Source organism: Nelumbo nucifera, chromosome 3 (genome assembly GCF_055504915.1).
Source record: "Nelumbo nucifera cultivar China Antique chromosome 3, China Antique-T2T, whole genome shotgun sequence".
Classification (NCBI taxonomy): Eukaryota; Viridiplantae; Streptophyta; class Magnoliopsida; order Proteales; family Nelumbonaceae; genus Nelumbo; species Nelumbo nucifera.
In genome coordinates, this window is record NC_142651.1 from 19,711,269 (window position 1) to 19,735,353 (window position 24,085).

The 24,085-nt window shown below is 37.6% G+C and overlaps 2 protein-coding genes, 1 long non-coding RNA gene and 1 pseudogene across 4 annotated transcripts; 2 read left to right on the forward strand and 2 right to left on the reverse strand.

Annotated features, from left to right (window-relative positions):
- Positions 1 to 2,068: 2,068 nt before the first annotated feature.
- LOC148800999 (cytidine deaminase 1 pseudogene) lies at positions 2,069 to 2,843 on the reverse strand (annotated as a pseudogene).
- Positions 2,844 to 3,330: 487 nt separating this feature from the next.
- On the forward strand, positions 3,331 to 14,941 carry LOC104600452 (ceramide synthase 1 LOH3-like). 2 transcript variants are annotated; one of them, XM_088901837.1, is made up of 7 exons: positions 3,331 to 3,651; positions 10,732 to 10,961; positions 11,342 to 11,497; positions 11,983 to 12,168; positions 13,685 to 13,869; positions 14,277 to 14,349; positions 14,518 to 14,941. In XM_088901837.1, the coding sequence occupies exons 1-6, from the start codon at positions 3,514 to 3,516 to the stop codon at positions 14,306 to 14,308; spliced, it is 927 nt and encodes a 308-aa protein (XP_088757963.1). In that variant the 5' UTR covers positions 3,331 to 3,513; the 3' UTR covers positions 14,309 to 14,349; positions 14,518 to 14,941. The 2 variants fall into 2 exon arrangements, with proteins under 2 accessions (XP_088757963.1, XP_010261677.1); XM_010263375.3 differs by having other exon boundaries at positions 3,333 to 3,651; positions 14,566 to 14,941.
- Positions 14,942 to 19,867: 4,926 nt separating this feature from the next.
- Positions 19,868 to 23,780, reverse strand: LOC104600461 (zinc finger protein CONSTANS-LIKE 2-like). The gene is made up of 3 exons (XM_010263396.2): positions 23,646 to 23,780; positions 21,168 to 22,086; positions 19,868 to 20,433 (listed from the first exon to the last, which is right to left on the reverse strand). The coding sequence occupies exons 2-3, from the start codon at positions 21,909 to 21,911 to the stop codon at positions 20,074 to 20,076; spliced, it is 1,104 nt and encodes a 367-aa protein (XP_010261698.1). The 5' UTR covers positions 21,912 to 22,086; positions 23,646 to 23,780; the 3' UTR covers positions 19,868 to 20,073.
- LOC148801000 (uncharacterized) lies at positions 22,093 to 23,516 on the forward strand. The gene is made up of 2 exons (XR_016083483.1): positions 22,093 to 23,143; positions 23,342 to 23,516. It is a non-coding gene; the product is annotated as an uncharacterized LOC148801000 (long non-coding RNA).
- Positions 23,781 to 24,085: the final 305 nt, after the last annotated feature.

A 24,085-nucleotide genomic window follows, 5' to 3' on the forward strand; every position in this document is an offset into this window, starting at 1 on the left:
CCATGAACAGGTCTATCTACAATATAAGAATATGACCAACAAGATGAATCACTTAGTCATGCCGGCCTTCTTTTTGAATGTTTGTGTTCAAAAAATAAAATATCTTAATTTGAATCAACACAATGTGTTGTAGAAGTGAGTTCAAATGAAAATGTGTTTTAGAATGCTGATTGTGTCTATGAACAAAATGAAACACCAACAAAATCGTTGTGTTTGAAAACAATGCAAATGGAGTGTAAATCCTGGTTTAGAAAAATTTGCACTATGGGTCAGTTTTGTTTGTATTTGACAACATTACATTTATGCATTGACAAATGACAAATCAATGCACAGTTACATTGATAATAAGATGTAAAAGTACATCAGCACATCAATAAAAAAGAAGTAAATTTACATTAAGTAGGCTTTTGATAAAAAAAAAAAAAACATATGCTTTATTGGAATTCGTGTTTGCATCCATTACAACTAAAAGTCTGTTTGGTAAGAAGGTAAATTTATAAGTACAAAACTAACCAAATTTTGCAATTTATGTGAACCGTTCTTACCCTCTACATTTTTACATTCACACTTATTTGCATTGTTTCCAAACGCAGCCAATGTGTTTATATAAAATGTCTTTTATAAAAACCCCCTTATACTATGGGATCAGTGATAATTACCCCCTGTTTATTTGCAACAAAAACCCCTTAGTCATTACCTCTTGTTCCTCGCCACTTTCTCTTAAATGCTACTTGACCCCAAAATACATCAACTTTTTCCAAACAAAATTGGATAAAATAACAAAAATCATTTCACTTATATAGATAAACATTTTTTTTTGTTTTGTTTAAGTTCTTGTTTTATTTCACTGGCACAAATGCCTCTCTTCATCTTAAAATATAAAAATTATTCACTCTTTCATCTGATAAAACAAGAAAAGACCAAACGAATTGAAACCTTAAATTTATATCTATCAGAAAGAAACCTATCCAATCAGAATCTGCAGGGACCTATTAGAGCAACCCAAAGGATTTCAATAGCAAACTAATTAAATCATAAATCATTCAAATAACTATAAAAAGGATAATTTGGAGATTAAAAAATTTAAATAACTGTTAAAATCTTTTCCATAGTTAAAAAACCCTAACAGAAGGAGTATTTGTTACGATGTAAAAGTTGAAGGGGCCTTTGTGGCAAATGAAAGTTTAGGCATAATTGTCACTGACCCCATCCGAGTTAGCTGTTGATTGCTACAGCCATTTCAGCGGTTACCGGAGCTGTTGATTGCCACTGTATTAATGCAAGATGCGATTGCAAGCGACCGCACGTCCAAGTACTTCATCACCTCGAAGAGCAGATGCTCATCGAGAAGAACAAATCCAATTTCTTGACTACTCTCCTCCTTTTCTTCTTCACTCCCTTTCTTCTTCCTCCTTACTGGTCATCAACCATCGAATCTTCATCGGTGACAAGTGCTCTCTTCATCGAGACTGTATTCTGTGCACACTAGACGAGTGCACCCTGGAATGAGAGGCGAACACGTCATCTCATTTGTCTTAATTATGAATTAATGAAAACTTTCTCCGTTATAAGTCGTTTGGTTGGTTGAACTGGCCATTTTTTATTCTCCTTCCCATTTTTGACTCTCCTCCACCGAACTCAAGCATCCATCAGTGACTCGTTGCAAATTGGCATCGTGAACGCACAAGTCATTGGTAGTAGGAAAAAATCCGCTGTCCCCCCACTCTACCTCCCCTCCATCATCTTGTTTGATACTTGTCCATTCTTTTGAAAGACTCCGTCAGGTTTTTGCCGGGAGCTGTTCCAATTCAACACATTTTCTGTATTTATCAGAAATAACGTAGAAGGAGAAATTGGAGGAGAGAGAAAGAGAGAGAGAGAGATAAAGTTCAGGAAGAGCCTAGGCAATCAGATCGAAGAGACATTGCCTGAGTGGAGATATAAGTTTTTTTGGTACAACGAATTGAAGAAGCGTTTGAAGATAATTGATCTGAAATTATTTCACCCCTCCAAATCAATAATGCTAATGTCATCTTCAGATTGATCAATAACAGATTAACAAGGTTTTTTATATTTTGAGGGAGGGAGCTGAATTGTAGTGGAATATTACAAAATCACATCGTGGCAATACTGATTACAACAACAATTGTGTCGTGCCTTCCTATCCCACCATTGCTCCTTTCTTCTCCGCCAATGCCCCTGCCATGATCTTCTCGTACCCACCACCACCACCATTGCCAGCTGCCACATACACCACCAATGCTACCTGAACTAGCCCCAGGCTTGGATTATACACTACCGATTCCACAAACTACCCTTTGTAGACCTCTCGTTTAGTGTCCATTAGAGCCACCCCAGATGGGCATCCACTGTACGACGCATGGGATTTGTTCGCCACTTCAAGTGTTGCATACTTCAGTTTCTTGTTATAATTCGATAAAACTTTGTCATTGCTATAGCATCGATTTGCGTCGTTGTTAATCTTAATGACATCGTTATTATGATCGTCATTGCTGAAGGTCATTGTGATGGGGCTCTAGAAGTAATGGCACATCCTTGTCCAGTAGATCATTGGGACCGAATCTCTGGGTCAATGTCTCCTATCGGATAGGATAATGGAGGGGAGGGAGAACGGGGCATTCACAACGCCGGTGTGCAGTGAGTCACCAATGGATGCTTGAATTCTGTGGAGGATAGTCAAAATGGGAAGGAGATTAAAAAATGGCCGGTTCAACCAGCCGAATGATTGGTAACAGAAAAAGTTTCCATTAATTCACAATTAAGATAAATGAAATGACGTGTTCGCCTCTCATTCGAGGGTTGCACTCGTCTATTGCACCCATGGGTGCATATAACACATACTCCTCTTCATCTCGAAATACAACCAAAAGTCTGGGTCTAGGACTCTTCTCCGTCGCTTCTCTCAGCTCGCTGATTCCATAGCTCTGCTCTGAAATTGGCTTTGATTCGGTGATGATGGTCTATCCGATAAAAATGGGAATATAGGTCTCTAGCCCCAAAAACCCCAACATCAATGCTGAGTAATTTATCTTATTTGGTTGAGTTATTAAAATATTTAGGATTCGGAATTGATGAAATAACGAGGGGTGCCATTGATGGACGGACATTTGTGTCCTTTCATATATTATTTAATTGAAAATCTATGATGCAAAAAGGATATAATATTGATAGAATTTTGACCAATCAAAACCCGAATTTTGATAAATAACACCATATTTACTACCGCGTTTGTGATTTCATTTATTGGTCAGTTGGTTTTTTCATACCGATTAACGATAGGTACAATGTTGTCGCGTTTCGAGGTTTCGGGTATGGGATTATCGCATTTGTTTGAGTACTACATTGTCACTCGAGCCAAACACTGATCGGAAAATTTTTATTTTTTTAAGTAGTTAGCACGAGAGACGACCGTGTCTGTTCTTCCCCATTTGGACTTGATCATCCAACATCTCTGGACATCTTTTTAGATTCTTCTGTAATTCAAAACCCAGAATGGGTTTATTGGAATCAATAAGTTCAATTGATTGGGAGCACGAATCATATCCACAATATAATGATTTCAGAGTTCTTCCATTTTTTGCTTTGTTTTTTCCAGCAGTTCGGTTCTTTCTCGACAGAAACGTCTTCGAGGTAGTTCGCTCAAAAGGAATTATCTGATTGTTCTGGGTTTTTCGTTTTATTCTCTGGGCTTCTACTCGTTTTTAATTAAGTTGACTATTGATGAAGTAGATCTCCCTTGCTCAAATGATTCATGCACATCTGTGAGATATATCCTGTTTTGCTTAAGATATCCTGTTTTTAGGCATATGTATCTCTGACTGATGCGCTTGCACTTACTTTGGGTTGTTTTATTTTATTTCTATTATTCCTGTATTGTGTAGGTGTCGTTAACTGGACGAATTACCTATCTAGTATAAAAAGAGGCAAGTTTAATTTTGTCAGCCTAGATCAGTCGTCGGAAATTGATGTTTTTGCTCTTTTTTTTTCTCCCTATGATTGTTTAAATATGTTACTTGGTTCTTCCATTTGGGTGAATTGGTTTTTCTTTTCTCTTATTTTTCCTTCTTTTGGTTTGGATTTAAGAAGAGATGGTTTGAACGAGGAAATTTACAGTTTTAGTTGTAAAAGAATATTTGATTTGTGGACATCTTCCTTGGAGAATTGGTGATGATTTGAGATGTACTATTACTCTTTAAGTGTCTGATATTCCCATGAAAATTTTGTGTTTAAGTAACAAAAGATGGTTGTACTCATTTTGTGTGTGGAAGCCGAGGAGTATCAGGAAGCTACCGTGTAAGGGTAGGGAAGGGCATAATGAAGATATTGATGATTTCAAGAAGATCACTTTCTTTGATATTAGGAAAGGAGAACTTTGGGCGGATGCTTGGTATGGGTTGAACCCTTTTATGCTGTCCTTAACTAATATCTATAGTCTGACCAGGGATTAATAATTTGGTGGTGGATTTTCTAGTGGGAACAATGGCGAGGTTGGAGAAAGTTTTCCTCCCTGATTGCAGGGTCGTTGATAGGCGGATATGGAAGGCCAACCTTATTGTACTTTAAATCGGTCAAGTTTAGCTTTTTAGTTTATTGATCACTTAATGCCAATAAGAATGCTCATCTCTAGCACATGCATCTTGTCCAGCAAGAGCAAGGGAGCAATTGTCTACCTTTTGAACCATTATCTTCATAACAGGTTGTGGAAAAAAAAGCTTGAGAAAAGTTAAAACATGTAAATGGGGCTTTTCATTTAGATTGTGTTTGGTTTGAAGGAAAAAGTAGGGAAAGGCAGGGAAACCTATACAAGGTTTGTAAAGGTTTCCCTACATTTCCCTTCCTTTCCCTATCTTTTTCTTCAAACCAAACATAGCCTTGGTGCACACAGGATGCAAAAGAAAAATTATAAATGGAGGATTTATTTTTTTATCTTTATCATTTTTTCTCATGTCATTGCCCATTATTGTTAGAATTATAGGCAGAAAAACAAATAGAGTTGTAATTTCACCATTTATTATTATTATTTTTTTTCTCTTGTACTTAAATCGATTTCAGGTTGTTTTATGGTATCGGAGCTACTATTAACAACCTGAATTGATTCTTTGGGATTAAAGAAGTCTGCACATAGAAAATCCTTTTCCTTTGGTGTAAAGAAACAAGAATTGAAGTGTTGTGACTAATCAGATTAAGCATTAGAGGCTGTTATGCCTCAGTTTGTGTAGTTCGAGTAGTGGATAAAGTCCCTCTATTTGGCAGTTCAAGGAGGGATAGGCTGTGATCAATTGAGGAATGCTTTGTTTAGTACTTCAGTTTGATGATTGGTTAAAGTTCTCTGTTATGATAGTAAGTGTTTCTGAGTAGTTTCCTACTGATCTTATGAGGAGTGTGCCTTTTTATGCTGCAGTAATGATTTTATAGTAACTTGTGTGTGGTGATAGTCTTGATTTTTTGCCTACAAGGCGTTTGTTCAGTGGTCTTACTATGGGCAAAAAGCTGCAATCCTTTGATGGCTGATTAGTTCTTGAGATCAACAATCAGATTTGTTGAGTTTTCTTGAATGATTCATATGATAAACCCAAATTTTATGGCTGTTGCTAGAGGAGGTGGTGCTGATGGAGGTGTACATAGACGGCATGCCATGAGAGGTGATGGTTGTGGTGGTGGGAGAGATGGAGGAAGTGCGATGGATTTCTAGTAATGTTAAATCAATTGGTGGTGGACTTGCTTTAGGAGGTGGAAAGGAGAAGGTACTAATAACTATCACACATAGGGGTGTTCATTCAGTCGGTTTGGTTAAAAAATATAACCTAACCGACATTTTGGTTAGGTCATTTTCTTGAATTTAACTGAACCGAATTAGATTTAGAAACTGAACCGAACCGAACCAAATTCAAATTGGTTTGGTTTTAAATCAATTAATTTGATTAGTTAAAATATAAATGTATGTTATATTTATATTAATAATTATTGTCAAAATATATCAACATTTATAATTAAAATACATATCATATACTATTATTAATATAAATAGTAATATTAATATTTATCATTAAAATATAAATATATGTATTTATTTTGGTTAATTCGGTTTTCAATTTGATAACCGAATTTAAACACCCCTAATTACATGTGAGTATGAGAAATGGTCTTTCTTCTTCTTCTTCCAATACTACTGCCACCCTTACTAAAATTAGGTATAGATAGTCTAGTTTCTTGTTCTCAATCTACTTTGGAGCTTTAGACTATATGGCTGGATCTCTAGATTTCTTTATATCCTTCCTCCTCCTTGTACATCACAAAATGTCACCTTGGCTGATGGTACTATCCCTCTATCATTGGTACTAGTAATGTGTTTCTTGATTCTAGCATCGCTTAATCTTTTGTATTATATGTACCCTAATTCCCCTTTATCCTTTTGTTTGTGAGTAAATTGGCTAAGTCTCTTAATTGCTCAATCACCTTTCATCTTTCTTATAGTATTTTTTAGGATCTCAAGATGGGGAAGTTGGAGGGTTGTTCTATCTAGATGGTGATGGTGGTTCACAGAAAGCTATTCATTCTCCTCTCACACCTCACCAGTGGCATTGTCGTTTAGGTCATCCTTTTCTCCAATCTTAAAGAAGTTAGTTTCTACCTTAAAGTCAGTTTCAGGTTTAGAATGTGAGTCATGTCAATTTAGCAAACATCACAGAGTGTCTTTTGTTCCAAGAGAAAATAAGCATGCCTTAAGTCCTTTTTCACTTATTCATTATGATGTTTGGGGTCCTAGTCTTGTCTTATCTTACAATGGGTTCAAATACTTTGTAACCTTTATTGATGATTTCTTAAGGACGACATGACTTTATTTAATGAAAGATTTTTTAGAATTGTACTCTATTTTTGTTTCATTTTATGCTGAAATATGAAATCAATTTGGTGTTATTCTTAAGGTGTTTTTGTTTCGATAGTGCCAAAGAATATTTTCATAGTAGTTTCCAATCTTATTTTGATTCTCCTGGCATTATTCATTAGTCTTCTTGTTTATATACACCTCAACAAAATGATGTGGCTAAATGGAAGAATTGCAATGTGATTGAAACAACTCATGCTTTACTGATACAAATGTTGGCCGTTAACGTTTATTGGAATAATGTAGTTTTCACTTCTTATTGTTTGATAAATCACATGCCCACTTCTATTCTTGATGGGAAATCCCCTTTTTGTCTTATTTCCTATTGAGTTACCTTTCTCTTTGCCTCATGTTTTTGGTTGTGTCTATTTTGTGCACAAGTTGGGTCTAGGTCTTAATAAACTTAATTTTGGGCTATTAGGTGCATGTTTCTTAGTTATTCACATATCTAGAAAGGAATGTATTATGATGTTCTTTCAATCCCTTGTTGTTCTTGATGTTACCTTCTTTGATGGTTTTCTCTTCTACTTTGGAAGGAAACCATCACCCTTAGTTCCTCTCCCGTTTGCTACTAGTGTCATGGTCATTCCTCTCCCTACACTTGAGGAGCCTATATGATCATCGATTCGCAAAGTGTACAGAAGACGTGAACAAGAGCCATCCCTTCACCATCTAAACAGGAGCCAATTGTTTCAGCTTAGTGCTAGCTCTTGCTTATGATATATCAATAGTGCATTTGCTATTAATAGATCCTTCACCATCTGACCTAGATCTCCACATTGCTCTTTATAAAGGTAAATGTGCTCGCACTGATCATCCTATTTCTTGTTATGTTTCCCTTGCTCACTTGTCTCCTACCTATCAAAAGTTTGTGCCTTGTCTTTCTTTTGTTTTCATTCCTCATTCTGTCCAAGAAGCTCTTACATCCCTTGACTAGAAGGAGGTGATGGACAAAGAATATTATGCTCTTCAATCCAATCACACTTGGGACCTCACCTCCGTACCTCCTAGAAAGCAAGCTGTTGGATGCAAATGGGTGTACATAATGAAGCATTGTTAGGATGGTAGTGTTGAGAGGTTTAAAGTTTGACTAGTTACCTAGGGTTACACACACAGACATATGGTGTTGATTATTCAGATACCTTTTCTCCAGTGGCTAAAATGGGTTCTGTGTGCGTACTTATCCCCTTGGCTACACACTTTGATTGGCTTTTGTTTCAACTTGGTATTAAAAATGTCTTTCTTCATGGTGATCTCCAAGAAGAAGTATATATGGAGCAACTTCCTAGGTATGTTGCTTAGGGGGAGGTAGGAAAGGTATGTAGACTGAGGAAAGCTATTTATGAGTTGAAGCAATCACCACAAGCCTGACTTAGTTGATTTAGCAGTGTGGTGCAGAATTTTGGTCTATGTTAGTGTAGTTTTGACCACTCAATTTTCACTAGAAATATGTCATCTTTGATGACATAGTTATTGCAAAGAGTGGCATATAGGGAATCAATGAGTTAAAACAATTACTTCAACAACACTTTCAAACCAAAGATTTAGGCTCTTTAAAGTAGACATGTTCATGGGCTAGGTAACCCGATGGGACGAGCCGACCGACCGCTCTTAGTTGGGCTTGGACATGAATTTAGGTTTGCATGCTTGGTTTTGGGCCCAAAACACTAGGCTCCACATTTTTTATGGAACGGGCTCAGTCACTTGAGCTTGACTTGATACCATTTTATATAATAAAAAATATATTTTGTATAACGAAACATATATTTTATATAATATTTTTTGCTTTGTTCATCTTCTCTTTTCTCAAGTCATAGTGAGATCTTTCAATATTTTTGGGTTTTTAGGTCATTTAATATAAATAAATCAGTTTTGTTGTTGAGTTAAAAAAAATCTTTTTTCTCAATTTCCTGGCTGGGCTTCAGGCTTATCGTCAAGCTTCAGGCTTTATATGAGGGCTTGGTCTCAAGATCTAGGCCAATGGTTGGGTCAGGTTCGGGCTTAGGCCTGAATGTGTTTTATTGATATAGAGGCAAAACCTAGCCCGAACATGGCTAGTGAACAGGTCTACTTTAAAGTAATTATTGGGGGATTGAAGTAGCAAGGTCGAAGTGGGGGATCTCTCTGTCATAACTTGTTAGATGAAACAGAGTTGTTAGGAGCCAAGCCAGTTGAGACACCCATGGATCCTAATATGAAGACAGATACTAGTCAAGGGAGCCATTAAGTGATCTTGGAAGATACAAGAAACTGGTGGGAAATTTATATCACCATTACTAGACCTAACATTTCTTTTAGTGTAAGAGTGTTGAGTCAGTTCATGCTGAATCCCAGGATTATTCATTGGGATGGTGTTATTAGAGTGTTAAGGTATCTAAAAGATTCCCCGGGCCATGGGTTGCTATATAATAAAGGGGAGAGTTGGTGAGTTGGTGAGTTGGTGTTGGAAGGATATTCAAGGTGCAGATCGGGCAGGATCCTCAGTGGATAAGAGGTCCACCATAGGTTATTGCACTTTAGTGGGACCAATCTAGTTCATCATTGACTCCATGGTCATAGGCATTACAATATTAGTTATATTAGCATCATACATGTAAAGGTTTTGGTTCTGGTTGGGTTTTCTGAGGCCTCAACTCTAACCCATTTTTTTGTTGGGGTCAGATCTGTTTTCTGTTTGCCTGACCCCACTGTCAATCCTCTGCTGTGCACTAACGTGGATGATATTTTTTTTAAGAAGCATTTTCTTTTAACCCTCATTATATCACACAGGTGAACACTCAGAGATGCAACAAATACATGGTTCCAGTGGTATGAATTACATTTGCTCAGCTGTAGGGTGACTATTCTTTTCTTTTCTTTCTTTTTGTTCCCTATGGGATCTGCAATTGGAACGATGTTGACAAATACATAGTTTACTTCCTTAAAGGTGGAATTTCAGTTCTTTTTTCCTTTTCCCTCCATTTTTGAGAAATGATAGCAGGATTATTTTGTATATCAAAAGCAGGGAGGCAAACAAGGGAATGTGCACAAATGCACAAGATATGGACAAACTACTCACAGGAGCATCATTTCCGCTAATTATGTGACTGCTCTTGACCTTAATAAAAATTAATGGCTTGGCACATGGTTATCATTTCATCTAAGTGACCATGGAAACTCCTCTTTATGGACTTCCATTTGCCCAATTGGCTTGTTCATTTATAGAGGAATTTTTATTGTTAAAATGGCCTTTTGAGGTCTTCTCTCCTTTGTTCTTCTTGTTCTAGGTAATGATGATTTTGTACTTTGCTCTTCTTATAATTTATATAAACATTTTAAGATTCTCCTTGGGATAAGACTAGGCCCTATTTTTAGATTGGAAAGTCATGTTAGTAATTTTTTTTCCTAACATATAGATGTTTTGTTTTCCTCAAATCCTGAATTATCTATAACAAAACCACTTTGCTGGATGAAAAAAAAATTAATTGCTTTTTTTTTTCCTGGGAGAGGCCAGTAATCTAGTACATAACATTGGAAGAAGCATATCCTAGTAGCATTTCCACCATATCAGTTTTCATATTCCTTATTGGATTGAGTAGTGATTGCTATACTCAATTGGTTCTGGTTGTAGTAATCTGTTATATCTATCTTGTTTATTGATAACTTATTTATGAAGTTCACTCATCCCTTCTAATCGTGAAATTAAATTCTGCATCAAAGTAAGGTTACTTTCTATACAGTTGATGTAGTGTCTTTTCCCCTTACCGTTCTGTTTACTATTTCCTTATGTTTGTCTCTTTGGGATTTCTTGCTTAGTTTGGACTGGATGTGCATGCTTCTTGTAGAAATTGGCAAGACGACTCATCCTTGGAAAGGGGAATCAGATAGTGGATGCTCAGGTAGAAGAGAGGAGGAAGAAGCTCAAGAAATTTAAGGAGTCAGCATGGAAATGTGTTTATTTTCTTTCAGCAGAGATTTTTGCTCTGGCTGTTACGTATAATGAGCCCTGGTTCACTAATACCAGATATTTTTGGGTAGGGCCTGGAGATCAAGTTTGGCCTGATCAAAAGATCAAGTAAGACTCAAGCCTGTTTATGAGTTTTTCCCTCTTTTATATAAATCTATCCATGCTCAAACAGGAAAAAGAAGAAAATACTGTTCCTAAGTCTCCCTCCAATAGTGTGGCAGCAACTGTCCTTTTTTCTCATCTTATTGTTAAGAGGATATTTTTTTTGTCTCTGTTCAAATTGGAGAAGCCGTTCATTGTGGCACCCATACTTCATTCTATAGTATCCTGATTCTTTTGCCTTCTTGGTTTTTCAAGGATAGGCTTCATGTCTAGCTTTAAATTCATGCAGTTTCTTTCTGCTAGCCTAATTGTTTTTAACATAATTTGTGAAGAGGAGCATGTCCTGTTCATGGTGTTGGCTGACTGACCACTTTTCTGGTGCTTAGATTGAAATTGAAGGGCTTGTACATGTATGCTGCCGGATTTTACACATACTCGATATTTGCTCTGATTTTCTGGGAAACAAGACGTTCAGACTTTGGGGTGTCAATGGCTCATCATGTTACATCTGTTATTCTCATTGTGTTATCTTATATACTCAGGTACTTTTCCATGCCTGAGGTTCTACAGTGCATCCATGATGTCAAAGTTCAATTTCAGCTTACTTACCGAAAAAATATGTACTGGGAATGGTTTTATCCCAAGTCCTTACTGTCTGTTTAACTGCATGCATAAAAAACTACATATGAAAAGATTCCAACTCTTGTTGGATATTAAAAATTTTGATTTTATATTTACAGTACAGAAAGCCATGGCTTAGTAAGATGTTTTATCACTCCAAGGATCAAAATTTCACAACGTATTGGCCCATACCGACCAATACATTGCTTTTATAGTTTTTTCTAAAAAACGCGTTGTTTTAAATGTTAATTTATATTATTTCCACCCCTCCCAAAATTTGAAAATAAAGCTAAAAAATAAAATAAAATGCATTAGGTTTAAAGTATCAATACTCCCCTTCCGCTGTATCAGAATGTACCTTGTATTGCTCTACTTCTATATTGTAACATTTTGCACCTTGTTGCAGCTTTGCTCGTGTTGGTTCAGTTGTTTTAGCTCTTCATGATGCAAGTGATGTGTTTTTGGAAGTTGGAAAGATGTCCAAATATAGTGGCTGGGAAAGGATTGCTAGCATTTCTTTCATTATTTTTGTCTTGCAATGGATCATACTTCGCCTCATATACTATCCATTCTGGATACTTCGGAGTACAAGGTTGGTGTAGTTTACTGTAATTATTGTATTAATTGTCATACTTTCTTCCATATAGTGGTAGAAAAGGTGAGCCAACAAGAAATGCAAAAATTAGTCATAAAAGGAATGTTGACATAATTAGAAATGAATGGACTAGGGAATTGAAACAGCCATAAAAAGAATTATTATAGCAAGGGGAAGTAATGTAATTGGATCTTGTTTTAAACTTTTAGTCTAGTTAGGGACTGTTTGATTATAGCTGAAGTGAATGATGTGAACTGAATGGCTTATTGGGTTGATACTATATCCTTGAATATTTTATCCACTAAAAGCGTAAGTCAACAGTTCAGTCACTTCATCCATTAAATGGCCCCTTATCTGGATAATTGGCTTCTCTTTGGTAATTTCTGAATGATGACAGCAACCCATTGGCATGATTAAAATCTCCTTTGTAGTACCAGCTAACTGCTAACATCACAGTCTATGCTTATATTGAGCCAACTAATAGAATTTGCTAAGTTACAATGATTAGTTTTCAATCAAGCTTGTACATTTGCCTCGTTTGATTTCCGAAAACCATTTGGGATGAAAAAAAGAAGAATGTCTTTAGAGTATCATTATGGTGGTATTTGGTACTGTGGTAGTTTCCTTGGGAACCATTTGTACTTGACTGGTGCATTGGAAATCGGGAGAGTTGTTGGGTTGTGCACATAACCCAAAACTCATTTGTTTATTATTGCTTATTCCAGCTAGGTGCCATTAGGCTCCACATAGAATATGAAGCTGAAAATGCTAAGTCATTAATACCTATTTCCTATTACACTCTGTATAAAGAAGTCCATACTGAACTTAAGACTAAACAAACATTTGGGGATGGAGTATGGTGTCAACTTTCCCATAGACATTTATGTTATCCTCATGATTTTTCAGTTGCTGCTAGCCAAATTCTCACCAGCATTATTTCTCCATCATGATGGTTAATTGTTTGATGCTTCCTAAGAATTCTGTATTTATTTTATTCGTCCTTCTCTTGTTTAAGAAAAGTTTGATTCTTCTATCTTCGGAATAGAAAGAAAAAGATTTTTGATCCCTTATTATAGGTAGTAGTCATTATGCTAATAAAGATCCTTGACAGCTAACTGGGGTCTACAAAGATGATAACTAAAGGGCAGTATCATGGTAGTGCCTATGTGGGACCATTTACTAGAAATACTTAATTCTTCTTTTTGATATTTGAGCTGCTTGATTGTTTGAAACTGTTTACAAAGAAGAATAATTTTTAATTTTCTTGTTAATCTTTATAGTGAAGTGGAAGAGGGTATTTAATTATATTAAGAGAATTATTTTCACTGTTGTCAGTTTGTCACCTTGATACTTTTGACTAGGGACTAAGAGATAGGAAACTAGCGATGAAGAACAAAGGCTTTTGCTAATTGTTTTTCTCCATTTTCCTTTTTCTCCTATTCTCTTTCTTGTGGAGTTTGTGGTGCACAAAGCACAATTTAATCCTATGTATTCTGACTATTTCTTTTCACAGCTATGAAGTTTTACTAACATTTGACAAGGAGAAACACAAGAAAGAGGGCCCCATCTACTATTATGTGTTCAATTCTCTCCTATTTTCTTTGCTAGTTCTTCATATTTATTGGTGGATATTGATGTTCCGGATGCTTGTAAAACAAATCCAAGCCAGAGGCCAGATTAGTGAAGATGTTCGATCTGGTATGTAGGACAAGTCTCTGATGGTTTTCAAAGTGTGCACAAGTTTGCTCATATGCAAATTCTAAGATTAGAGTATTTGCAAGTTGAATTACAAAAGACTTAATTTTTTATTGTTGACATCAGATACTTATTTCCAAGCTGAGTATCAGTATTATGGGACAAAATATGAGAATGAAATTTAGATAGACTGAATCCGGGGTGGGTTACTTATGATATAGTTGGTGCACCTTGATAAGTGCATTGTACTGGGATAACTGGATACCACACAGCAAATGTTTGATGGTGGAGGATTTATTTTACTAAACTTGCACTGGTTGTTGTTAGTATCTAAAACTTTCCACTTTACAGTTGTTAATGTAACTATCTCATTCCTTGATCCCTGAAACACTTCTTTTTATCACATGCAGATTCTGAAAACGATAATGAACATGATGATTGAGACCCAAACAGGATTGGTGGATAGTCAAATGTGCCTAAAAGGTACTCAACAAATTTATGATCTCCATCATTAATATTATTACTTTTGTTTTTTGGCTTTCAATTCTGCAACTTCCCACTTCTTACCACAGTAATTATCTTTGCACTTGCTATTGAGGGACTAAAGAAAGAACCTCTTCATTCCTCAGAAAGCTAATCCAAACTTTACAGATCTCCACTTTCTTATTTCAACATGTATGTTTGATATGTTGAAAACAGTTCTCATCAGAAGTCCTTTGAAGGAAGCTCATATCTTTGAGAAGACGTGGAAGCACATTGGTATCGTTAGGAACTAAGTGATTTTTTTTTTTATTTCTTTTCTTTGGGGGTGGGGGAATTTTTTCATGGTACTTAGTTTTTGTCGGCACAATTGACTACCTAGGTATTAGTTGTAAGGAAACTTGAATTTGTAACACTTTGTTGTACTAGGCTTCGACAGAGAGCCCAACTTTGTGGGGGATCTAGATTGGTCTGGGTTTTGATTTGCACGTATCACTCCATTTAATTGTAAATGAGGGCATTACAGTTTAGTGTATTTAAAATGGTCTCAGTGGACGATCTAGATTGTTTATTTATTTATATTTTTCTTTCCCAATTTGCCTGAAGGAATTCAATTGCATATGCTAGATAATTTATTTCCCCCCTTTCAACTTATCTATTTTTTCTTTTTTTTTGCATTTGATGATTACTTAATGAATACCGTCAACTTGCATGTTTCTTGCTTTTGTTCATCTCATATATATGAATATGATTATTACAGGAACTGCTTTTTCCTCCCTCTTTTTTGTTAGGCACATAGACGTTTTCTAGAGACCTGTATATTAATTGCAAATGATCAGGAACTGGGATTCTGGGAAGATATAAATAGTTGGGTTGGGTTGCCTTTCCAATGCCTTTCTAATGACATGGACTTCCTATAATGGGTACCAGTGCTGAAAACAGATATAGAGCACTGGTACCAAACAAAAGGTGTTGCTGTTGCCCCAAGAAACCTCTTACCTGACAGTAACGTTTCCAAACAAAAAAAAGACACCGTTTTTTCAGAAAATGGTGCTTCCAACCCACACATTTACAGCACCGAACAGAATCGATGCCAAACATATACTTGGTGATCTTAGTACTACAAAACCTGTTTGGTTAAATGTTGGTTTAGAATAATGTAAAACTATTGGAGCTGGTGCATGAATTTCACAACAGGTGGACGTGGATCTTGAACGGATTGAATTGGATTGGAGCTTTAGACCTGAATAGGAAAAATTAGATCCAAGTTGGATAAAAAATGGGATATGATGGGATAGATTCATATCCACATTCTTGTCTGTTATAGGGTAAAGGCAATGCATGTTTAACAAAATCCACACCAGGAAAAAAGACTTGCCATAAGCCGAGAGGTGCTACACAAGTCACACAAACAAATAAACCTTAGGTCCACACTCCCACCAGACAAAGCATTCCGTGGTAGCCAATCAGCAGTTTGGTTTGCTTCTTGAAACGAACGAATGAATGAGACACTCGGACACCTGTGGGCAAGAACAAGCACAAGCTACGACATTCCTTAATCTCCACGGCTGTTCGATGAACTTTTTGAGGCAGTTAATGACGAGTTTCGAATTCTCTTTGATCACAACGGGAAATTCCTTGAAATTGACGGTGATGTTTAGAGCTTCCCAAGTGGCCCATGCTTTTGTTACGTTAATTAATGGAGGTGCTTCCAATGAAGCATGTTTTAAAGTTCAGCACCAATCATCTATGATCTCAAGCAAGACGAGCCACAGAACGCTTACCCTCCTGATTACATGATTAATTTTAATTGATCCCATTTAGAAGCTTTTCACACAATGGACTTTCAGCTTTTAGCCCCACCCGCCCTTCCCCTCCTTGAAAGTTAGAACAACTACACTCAACTTCACAAAAAAAGGCGAAGAGCTTGGATAATGATCCAAAGTCCAAATAGAAAGATTTGCCATTTTATTCGTATCTATGTAGCTGGGTTCATTTTGAAATATGGATAATGATCCAAAGTCCAAACTTTCTAGTTTTGCCCCATTTTTATGTTTATGCCGCCAGACTCACAGAGCTCTCACCCTAAGTGGAAAAGTGCAGTGGCTTTTGGCTGTCCACAGACAGCCTATAAGCTATGTTTGGTAAAATAAATCCAGAGAGCTAAATCAGCTGTCGATCAGCCAGTTGACGGGCTGTGGGCTTCAGTCTTTTTGAATTATTCAGAGCACCTTGCCAAGATTATGACTTCTGACTTCTTAAGCAGTACAGCCACTTGTCAATGCGGTGCAGATTGGTTGGGCTCCGGTTTTGAATTTATCAAAATTTGAATGGGCTGGGCCAGAAAACCCGGGTCCAAACACAGTGTAAATTCTTCTGACTCCGACTTTCACCATTAACCAAAACTTCAGCTCAGACCTCTCAAATGGGCCCTTTACCAGTGAGATTAGCTGGCACCTTACAGAGAAGGGTGCAATTTGAAGCCTGTAGAGGTAGTAGGCATAAGTTTCTCGGAAAAAATTTTGGCTGTCCAAATTTGACAGCATAGAGCTTTACTTGCATGACACGATAGTTCACAGAACTCCATGTAGCAAAAACGAAAAAAGATTACTAGAATTAAAGGGTTGGATTCACGGTGGATGACAAGGCCACGCGTCCTTGTTTCCAAAAAATAGAAAAAAAAAAGTAGTATAAATTCAGGTGGACCGTCTCCTCTTTAATAACAGTAGCGAAAGTCAGCTGCAAACATCAACTTTTCCAAAGGTTATCCGAGAAGTTGATGAGTGAGAGATGGATGACCTTTACTTAACTCTCTGGAAAAAAAAAAAAAAAGCTACTCTGTCCTTTACCCTGTAAAGGATTCCCATTTCCATATAACCAAACCAAGCTCAAGTTAAAGAAGAGAAACAACGTGCATATTTCAGAAGGAGAAAGATATTACCCAGAGAGGCTAAGGCTGTAATTTGGTAAAAGTGTTTGCTGTGGGGCATACTTCTCCTAATAAAGGGTTGCAGGGAATTCGGATATGATGTGGCCTGTGGACAACCCAGTCGAAGATTCCTCCCTCCTTTGGAGGAAAGCTGTGGATGGAAAATTGTAAAACTAGCTAGGGAGGAGAACCTTTGGACGCCTCTACCTAGCTTTGTCTCGTTGACATGCAATCTCTCATGAAGCAGCTGCTATAATAATAGAATTTGCAACTTTTAATCACAACTTTTGTGGCACCCTTTGCTCTTCGGAAGTTACTTATCCAAGTAAAATGCATTTATTGAATACAAGACAATTTAATCATAAAAATTAAAAAGCCATAAAACCTGGCAGACTTGTGGTCCGACGGCTCAGTGACGAACGTATCTTCAGCAAACAAAGCTCATATCTCTTTTTGTTGAGACATGAATGCTCGCTCATTCCTTTCTTTCCCTGTCCTTGAAAACTTTTTCAACCAGAAAGTAGGAATCTTAGGCTGAGACCATGCTCCATGAGTGAATAAAGCACCGAGGCTAGCCAATGGCAGTGCATGAATTGATACTTAAAGCGAAAAAGCACATGGCCCCAGGGTCACTTGGGAGTTGGGGCCCAACCAAAAGATCAAAAGCACTCAAAAGCTCGAATAATAGCTGAAAAGGGCAACAGAGAATCAGAGTACCTTAAGGCCCATCCCATCCAGCAAGCTGCAAGCACCACTCCTTCCTTTCCTTTCCATGTGGCTGAAACTTTGTTCCTTTTTTCTCTTACCTTTCCCTCTAAACGGTGTAAAAGCGCAGAGGACTTTTTCTTAAAGATCACCATTGATTATTGACTATATTCAAATAGATACCAATGAGCTTTTCTTCTTTTTCCACTCCAAACCAAGACTATTGTGTAATGCAATTCATCAAAGTAATTGAGAAAAAGGCATAGAACCATCTAGAGAGATGAGCCACAGATTATGCAAGCATGCATCATCATGTATTACAGTAACACAGAGCAGTAGCTCAATCTGACCCTGTAAAGAACGTACTCTTTTCTTATGAGAATTAGAATGACAAATGCCTTATCCACCTGGTTTGAGGCCCCAAAAAGAGGGGCTGAAACTATCTTCACTATATATATATAAAGCTGAAATTTGGTTAAAGGGTTCCAAAATGGAGAAACTTTGGTAGGATTTGCTTGATAGCTTTTAATTAATAGATTTCTAAACGGGCACTTCTTTGACTTCAAAAGTGAGATCAAGTTAGATTCTTCAGTGCTGAATAGATTAGGTTAAAGAATAGTTCAAGTAGGTGGAAGCTAACATATCCCTAATATAACTTACTTACTTACTATCTTCAATGAATACTGTATAACATTATTTTTCTTTGTTGCAAATGGTAAGCTATGGATTTTCAGCAAAGACACTTTGGTACACATGATCCAAACGATTAGTCAATTACATAGATTTGACACTTCATGTTTTCAGCTGCAATGTCAACAGTTGATATGGCAGATACAGATGAATGATTGTAGACACCCCGAAGTTTATTGACCTTTTCTTGAGGTCTCGACCATTTTGCTTCAAGATTATGTTATGATCAATATTCACCTCGACAAACTATTGTTGTCTTTAGTTGATGAGTTGCAAAAAACTAAATATCTTTTCATATCAAAATATGAAAGTTATGTGAAAACTGAATCCAATGTCAAACAGAATTTTCAGCAGGAAATTTTAATGGAAGATTCTCAAGTATTACATTACATTCACATATAGACTGAATAAATGTTGTGCAGGAAATAGGGATGGTGTAGATTTTTTGGTGCCATTGAGATCCAAAGCTTTCAGATAGACTAACCAAAAGCCATAAATGGGTGATCGTAGGCCAAAATCAATATTATCTATTGGTATTACATCATCTGGTGGCTTGTGCTCTTCTTTAATTTCTTCCAGAATGTTTGTGGTAAATTTGCGACAGCCTGAATTCAATTCATATAACAGAGACTCTATGGTTTGTCCTGTAGAGCTCTTAGATGCTGTAATAGGTCATGTCTGTAAATATTTACCCTTATCATTTTCTACCGCACGTATCTTTGGGAGAGAATGTCTTTCACATGTTTTTCAAGTAACTGAACTTCTTCCACAGGTTTTCACATATTTCATGGCTTTTCTCCATTCGTGGAGTTGAAATAGTCTCCAACAGTGGTCATTTGAACCTTAGTTGCCACAGTTACAGAACAAAAATGGCATCGTCAAATGAAATGAGACTCGTTCTTAATTGGTCGGCATAAATCAAAACATAAATTTTTTATGTCTTCTAAAAGCAATGTTTCAATACCAAGCTTTAGTAATTACCAGTCTTATATTCTTTTTCCGGTTGGTAAAATTTGAGCATCTTTCTCACCGAGTGGAAAGTGGTGAAAAGTGCAGTGGGGTTTCTTAAAGATCACTATGGGAATAGATTTGACACTCCTTTAACCCTCTATGACCTTTTCTTCCTTTCTTCCACACCAAACAAAAATATAAAATTGATGTGATAATCAAAGGTAAAAAGTATTTGCAAAAGCTATAGATTACAAGCACTGAAGTTCTTATGTATTTACAATAGGGCACAGAGAAGAGAATTTACAGAAGTTAACCTGCATGGTTCTCACTCATTAATTCATCCAAACTACTTGCCTCGAGGAAGGTACATAATAGTAATGGTGCTAATAGAAACTCACTCTTCTCAGATACATAGATGACATGATCTTTTTTCTCCTTTGCCCCTCTCGAAGTTAGAATGATGGAACAATGCCGTAGCCACTTTCTGCAAGTACAGTGGTAGAGAACATTTGATCCACTTCAACTTCTACATCTGTTCTCTTCGCAAACCGCCCTTTGATTCGGGGTCTGGTCTCTGCATAGGCCTTCCTTGAGGCATACCTAATTGTCTTTTCGAACTTCCTTGTTTTTCGCTTCTCTCTATATCTGAGGACTTTGGCTTCTCTGTCCATGGGAGTAAATTGGGGTGGCATTGGAAGGGGGGGACTTGAAAAGAGGTCAATTGTTCCTTTGGGTGGTCTAGAATGTGAGTTTGATATGTCATTCATTATACCATCTGGTACCACACTTGCATCTATTGATGAGAAGGAGACCTGATTGTAAAATCACACAAAAACCCAAAAAAGACAAACTTAATTAGACTTGTAGCTAAGCCATTAGGAATAGCAAATTTTATACGCAATGAGAAGACCAAGGCACGAGACAATATAATGAGAAAAAAAAATTACTGTTTAACAATAATGAAGAACCCATTGATGCAACTGATTATTAGTAACTTTTATTAAAAAACATGAGGAAATTCACAATAAAATTTTAATATCTTCATTTGGAGAAACTGGACAAGAAAAGTGTAATTCTTCAGTTTATGTCAAAAAAGCACAACAACTACAGATAATCTATTGAAAGAGCCAAAGGTACCAAAACAAAATTCGTACAAATTCATCAACAAGGAAAAATAGAAAAGAAATTGTAACAGAAAAACTCAATCTGGCTAAAAATATAACTGAATTCTATAAATTGAAAAGACTATTCATTTATTGCATGAAACAACTCATAGAGAACATAAAGTTTCATTGAATGAAAGAGGAATGGAAAAGTAAAGAGCAGAAAGTCAGAGCTAACCATGCAAATTAATATGAAGAACCTAGGAAAATAATTTGAATGAAAGATGCGGATGCAAAACCAAATAACAAAATTAAGAAATTATATACAGAACTAGATTGTTTCTCCTTAATCGGCGAAGAGAGAAGATGGATGAAGAGCCCAATATTTCATTTGGCCATCATAGAAATTGCCCCACTATATATAATTATATAAAAGGACTTACACTGTGACTAAGTGAAGCAGTATAACTAAACCCAGGTTTTGAAGCCTCATAATCCATCTCTAACTGAAGATTATGTTGATTCTCCTTTACTGCCAGACACTGGATTGGCACAACACTGTCACTCCCTTCATTCTTCTGCTGAACACTGCACTGATTCTGCTGATAGTAGTGATCGTTATACTGATTCTCAGTGCAAGAATTGTAATCCACAAGATCCAGATACTCATCAACCTCCCCACCAAACAGCAACCCACTATTGTTCTGGTTGTTGTTTTTTACAGGGTTAAGCAACAACCAAGATGCTGCTTCATCTTCATCTTCTTCATCAGCCTCCTGGGTCATGAACTCATCTTCTATATTGATCTCAGGCCTCACAGGCCTACCGGGGTTCATACCCGAAGGCCCATACAAGCAACCAGAGATGGGGAGTATGGGAACCCGGTGGTGACGCCGAGCGAGCGGATTGGCGGAGTGTATGTCGGCATCACAGGTGGTGCAGAGGGCGGCAGCATCGGCCTTGCAGGTAAAAGCTGCAGGAGCTCGCTCGCAGACCTCACAGATCCAAACGCGCTCGTGCTGCGACACCACCTGATCGTGGATGCGTGCGTCGCATCCGGCGCAAAGGTATGCGGAGTCAGCTCGGCAGTAGACTGCGCATGGTGCAGAGCAGCATGAGTCACACATACGCGCCCAACCGCCGCCTCCTCCAGTTCCGCCGGAACCCCCCTCCTCCTTTATCATCATCCTCTTTTGTCGTTCTTGCTATGTTTTTATTATTTTTTTTTCTCTCACCTTCTTCCTTTTTTAGTCTGAAGAAACCTGAATGAATTCTCTCTGTCTGTCTCGCTTCTGTGTCTGCTGTGTTCTGTTCACGATGGAGTCGTAACTTTGTAGTGGCGGGGAGTGAGGGGCTGGTTAACTGTAGTGTGAAGAGTATTACTATTAAGCAAGCGAGAGTAGTTAGAGTGAGGGAGAGAGGAGAATCCAGAGGGTGAAACGTGGCAAGATATTAGAGGATGACAAGGGCTGGCCCTCTATCTTGTGGTTGCCGCTGTTTTCAAGTGGGCCCTAGAAGCTGAGTGGAGGTTCATGGGGCCCAAACATTTTGATGCTTTGGCCTTTTGGAATCACTTATTGCAGGCTCGCTCCCTAGGGGGTTCGCATCCGCCCCCCACAACTTTGCCCCCCAAAAACGTCCCACACGCTGTGAGTGCGCCGCGTGTCCTCCCACACGCGGATTAGAGGGACTCGTGCGGAGCTAAACGTGTGTCCTCTTGCCCAAAAGGTGATCCCTCTCATTTCAGAACATTTCAACCCTTTGAGCTCTGCCGGTCGACGCCGACGACCGTTCCGAAAGCAAAGCATTTTTAACAGCGAGAAACGACGAAGAATATGTCCACTCAAATACCTTGTTACAGGTCCCCTGTTATATCCATTTTCTCAGTTTTCATGAACCCATTTTACCGTTTGTTTTTCTTGCTTCAAAACCCACATAATCAATCAAAAGCAACCGATTTGTTATTTGAAAAAAAAAAATAGATTTTTCTTTCGAGTAGGCGAAGATAGTTTAAATTGATTGAAAGGGGAGTCTTTGATGCCGTTATTCTGTGCAAGCCACGCAACACAACTCCCACATAATTTGGTAGTGAGAAGAAATGATCTCACATCCAAGCATGTAGGCGTTCTGCTATTATCCAGTAGTAAATGCTGCCTAGCCGCCTCTTCCATCAAGGTGGGTCTCTCAGAAAACGCTGCTTCTCTTTCGGGTTTTCATCGAACTTCTCCATCGATCATGGAGGACGAAAAGTTGGGGATTATATCCTCTGAAACAGAGGAATATCCAACAGAATTGGATGTTGCTGTTAGAACCGTCTAAATGGTTTGCTTTCTCTGTCAGAGGGTGCAGGAGAGCTTGATTTCCAAGGGCAATAATCAGGTTAAATCCAAAGATGATAATTCTCCGGTCACAGTTGCAGGTAACTGCATCGACTGTCTACAAAATGGTTTCTTTTTGGTGATTCTGTATGCTTTGTTGTGTGCTACTTATTTTTCATCCATCACAGTTGCATTAAATGGAACCCTTGCTTTTATCCTTTTATTTATTATATTTTTTTCGGCGAGTGTTCTTTAAGTTTTTCCCCTTTGTTATTATTATTTTTTTTTTCTTTTTGAAGGAAATGGTTCTGCTGCTAAATATGAAAATTTGTTATTTCTCTGAGGGACTGAGGGTATGGGTTCCGTTTCGTTTTGTAGTAGCCACATCTTGAATTTGTTGGCTGGTTTTGGTTTGGTTTACAAGTGAAGTCTGGGAGATTTTACCAACATAGGTAGATTTTTGGTTTTGGTCAATGGAAGAGATAGAGTTGCAGATGTTGCAGCGATTCTGACTTGTTGGCGTCGACCGGCGGAACTGGAAGGGGACTCTCACTCCGGCAAAAATGAGAAAAAAAAAAAACATAAAAAATGAGAAAAACTTACCTCCGGTAAATAAATCTGCCAGAGTGGTCGTCGGCAACGATCGGCGGAACTCAAAGGGAGCAATCTCCGGCGGCTTTCAGTTCTGAGAACAGAAGATCCAGGTTGAAGTGTTCTGAAATGAGAAGGATGACCTTTTAGGCGAGATGACACACGGTTAGCTCCGCACGAGTCCCTCAAATCTGCGTGTGAGAGGACACGCGGCGCACTCACAGCGCGTGGGACGTTTTTGGGGGACAAAGTTGTGGGAGGCGGATGCGAACGTTGGTAATTGACATTGTAGGCGAGTAACTCCATTTTTTTATCCCTCTTTTGCTGAATTGACACGTGGAAAATGAAAACTTTTTGTCTATTTTTACTATAAAAAATAAAAGAAAAATTAAAAATCGCTTTTAGTCCGGGGCCTAAAATATTTCAAATGATTTTTTTTTTCAGCTTTACCC

Bases quoted from the DNA above. Each gene is read 5' to 3' on its own strand.
- LOC104600452 (XM_088901837.1), top strand. From the start codon at position 3,514: ATGGGTTTATTGGAATCAATAAGTTCAATTGATTGGGAGCACGAATCA. The intron at 12,169-13,684 runs GTTGGTGTAGTT...TTCTTTTCACAG, and splicing joins TGGATACTTCGGAGTACAAG to CTATGAAGTTTTACTAACAT. The intron at 13,870-14,276 runs GTATGTAGGACA...TATCACATGCAG, and splicing joins TAGTGAAGATGTTCGATCTG to ATTCTGAAAACGATAATGAA.
- LOC104600461 (XM_010263396.2), bottom strand. From the start codon at position 21,911: ATGATGATAAAGGAGGAGGGGGGTTCCGGCGGAACTGGAGGAGGCGGC. The intron at 20,434-21,167 runs GTAAGTCCTTTT...TTTTACAATCAG, and splicing joins CTGCTTCACTTAGTCACAGT to GTCTCCTTCTCATCAATAGA.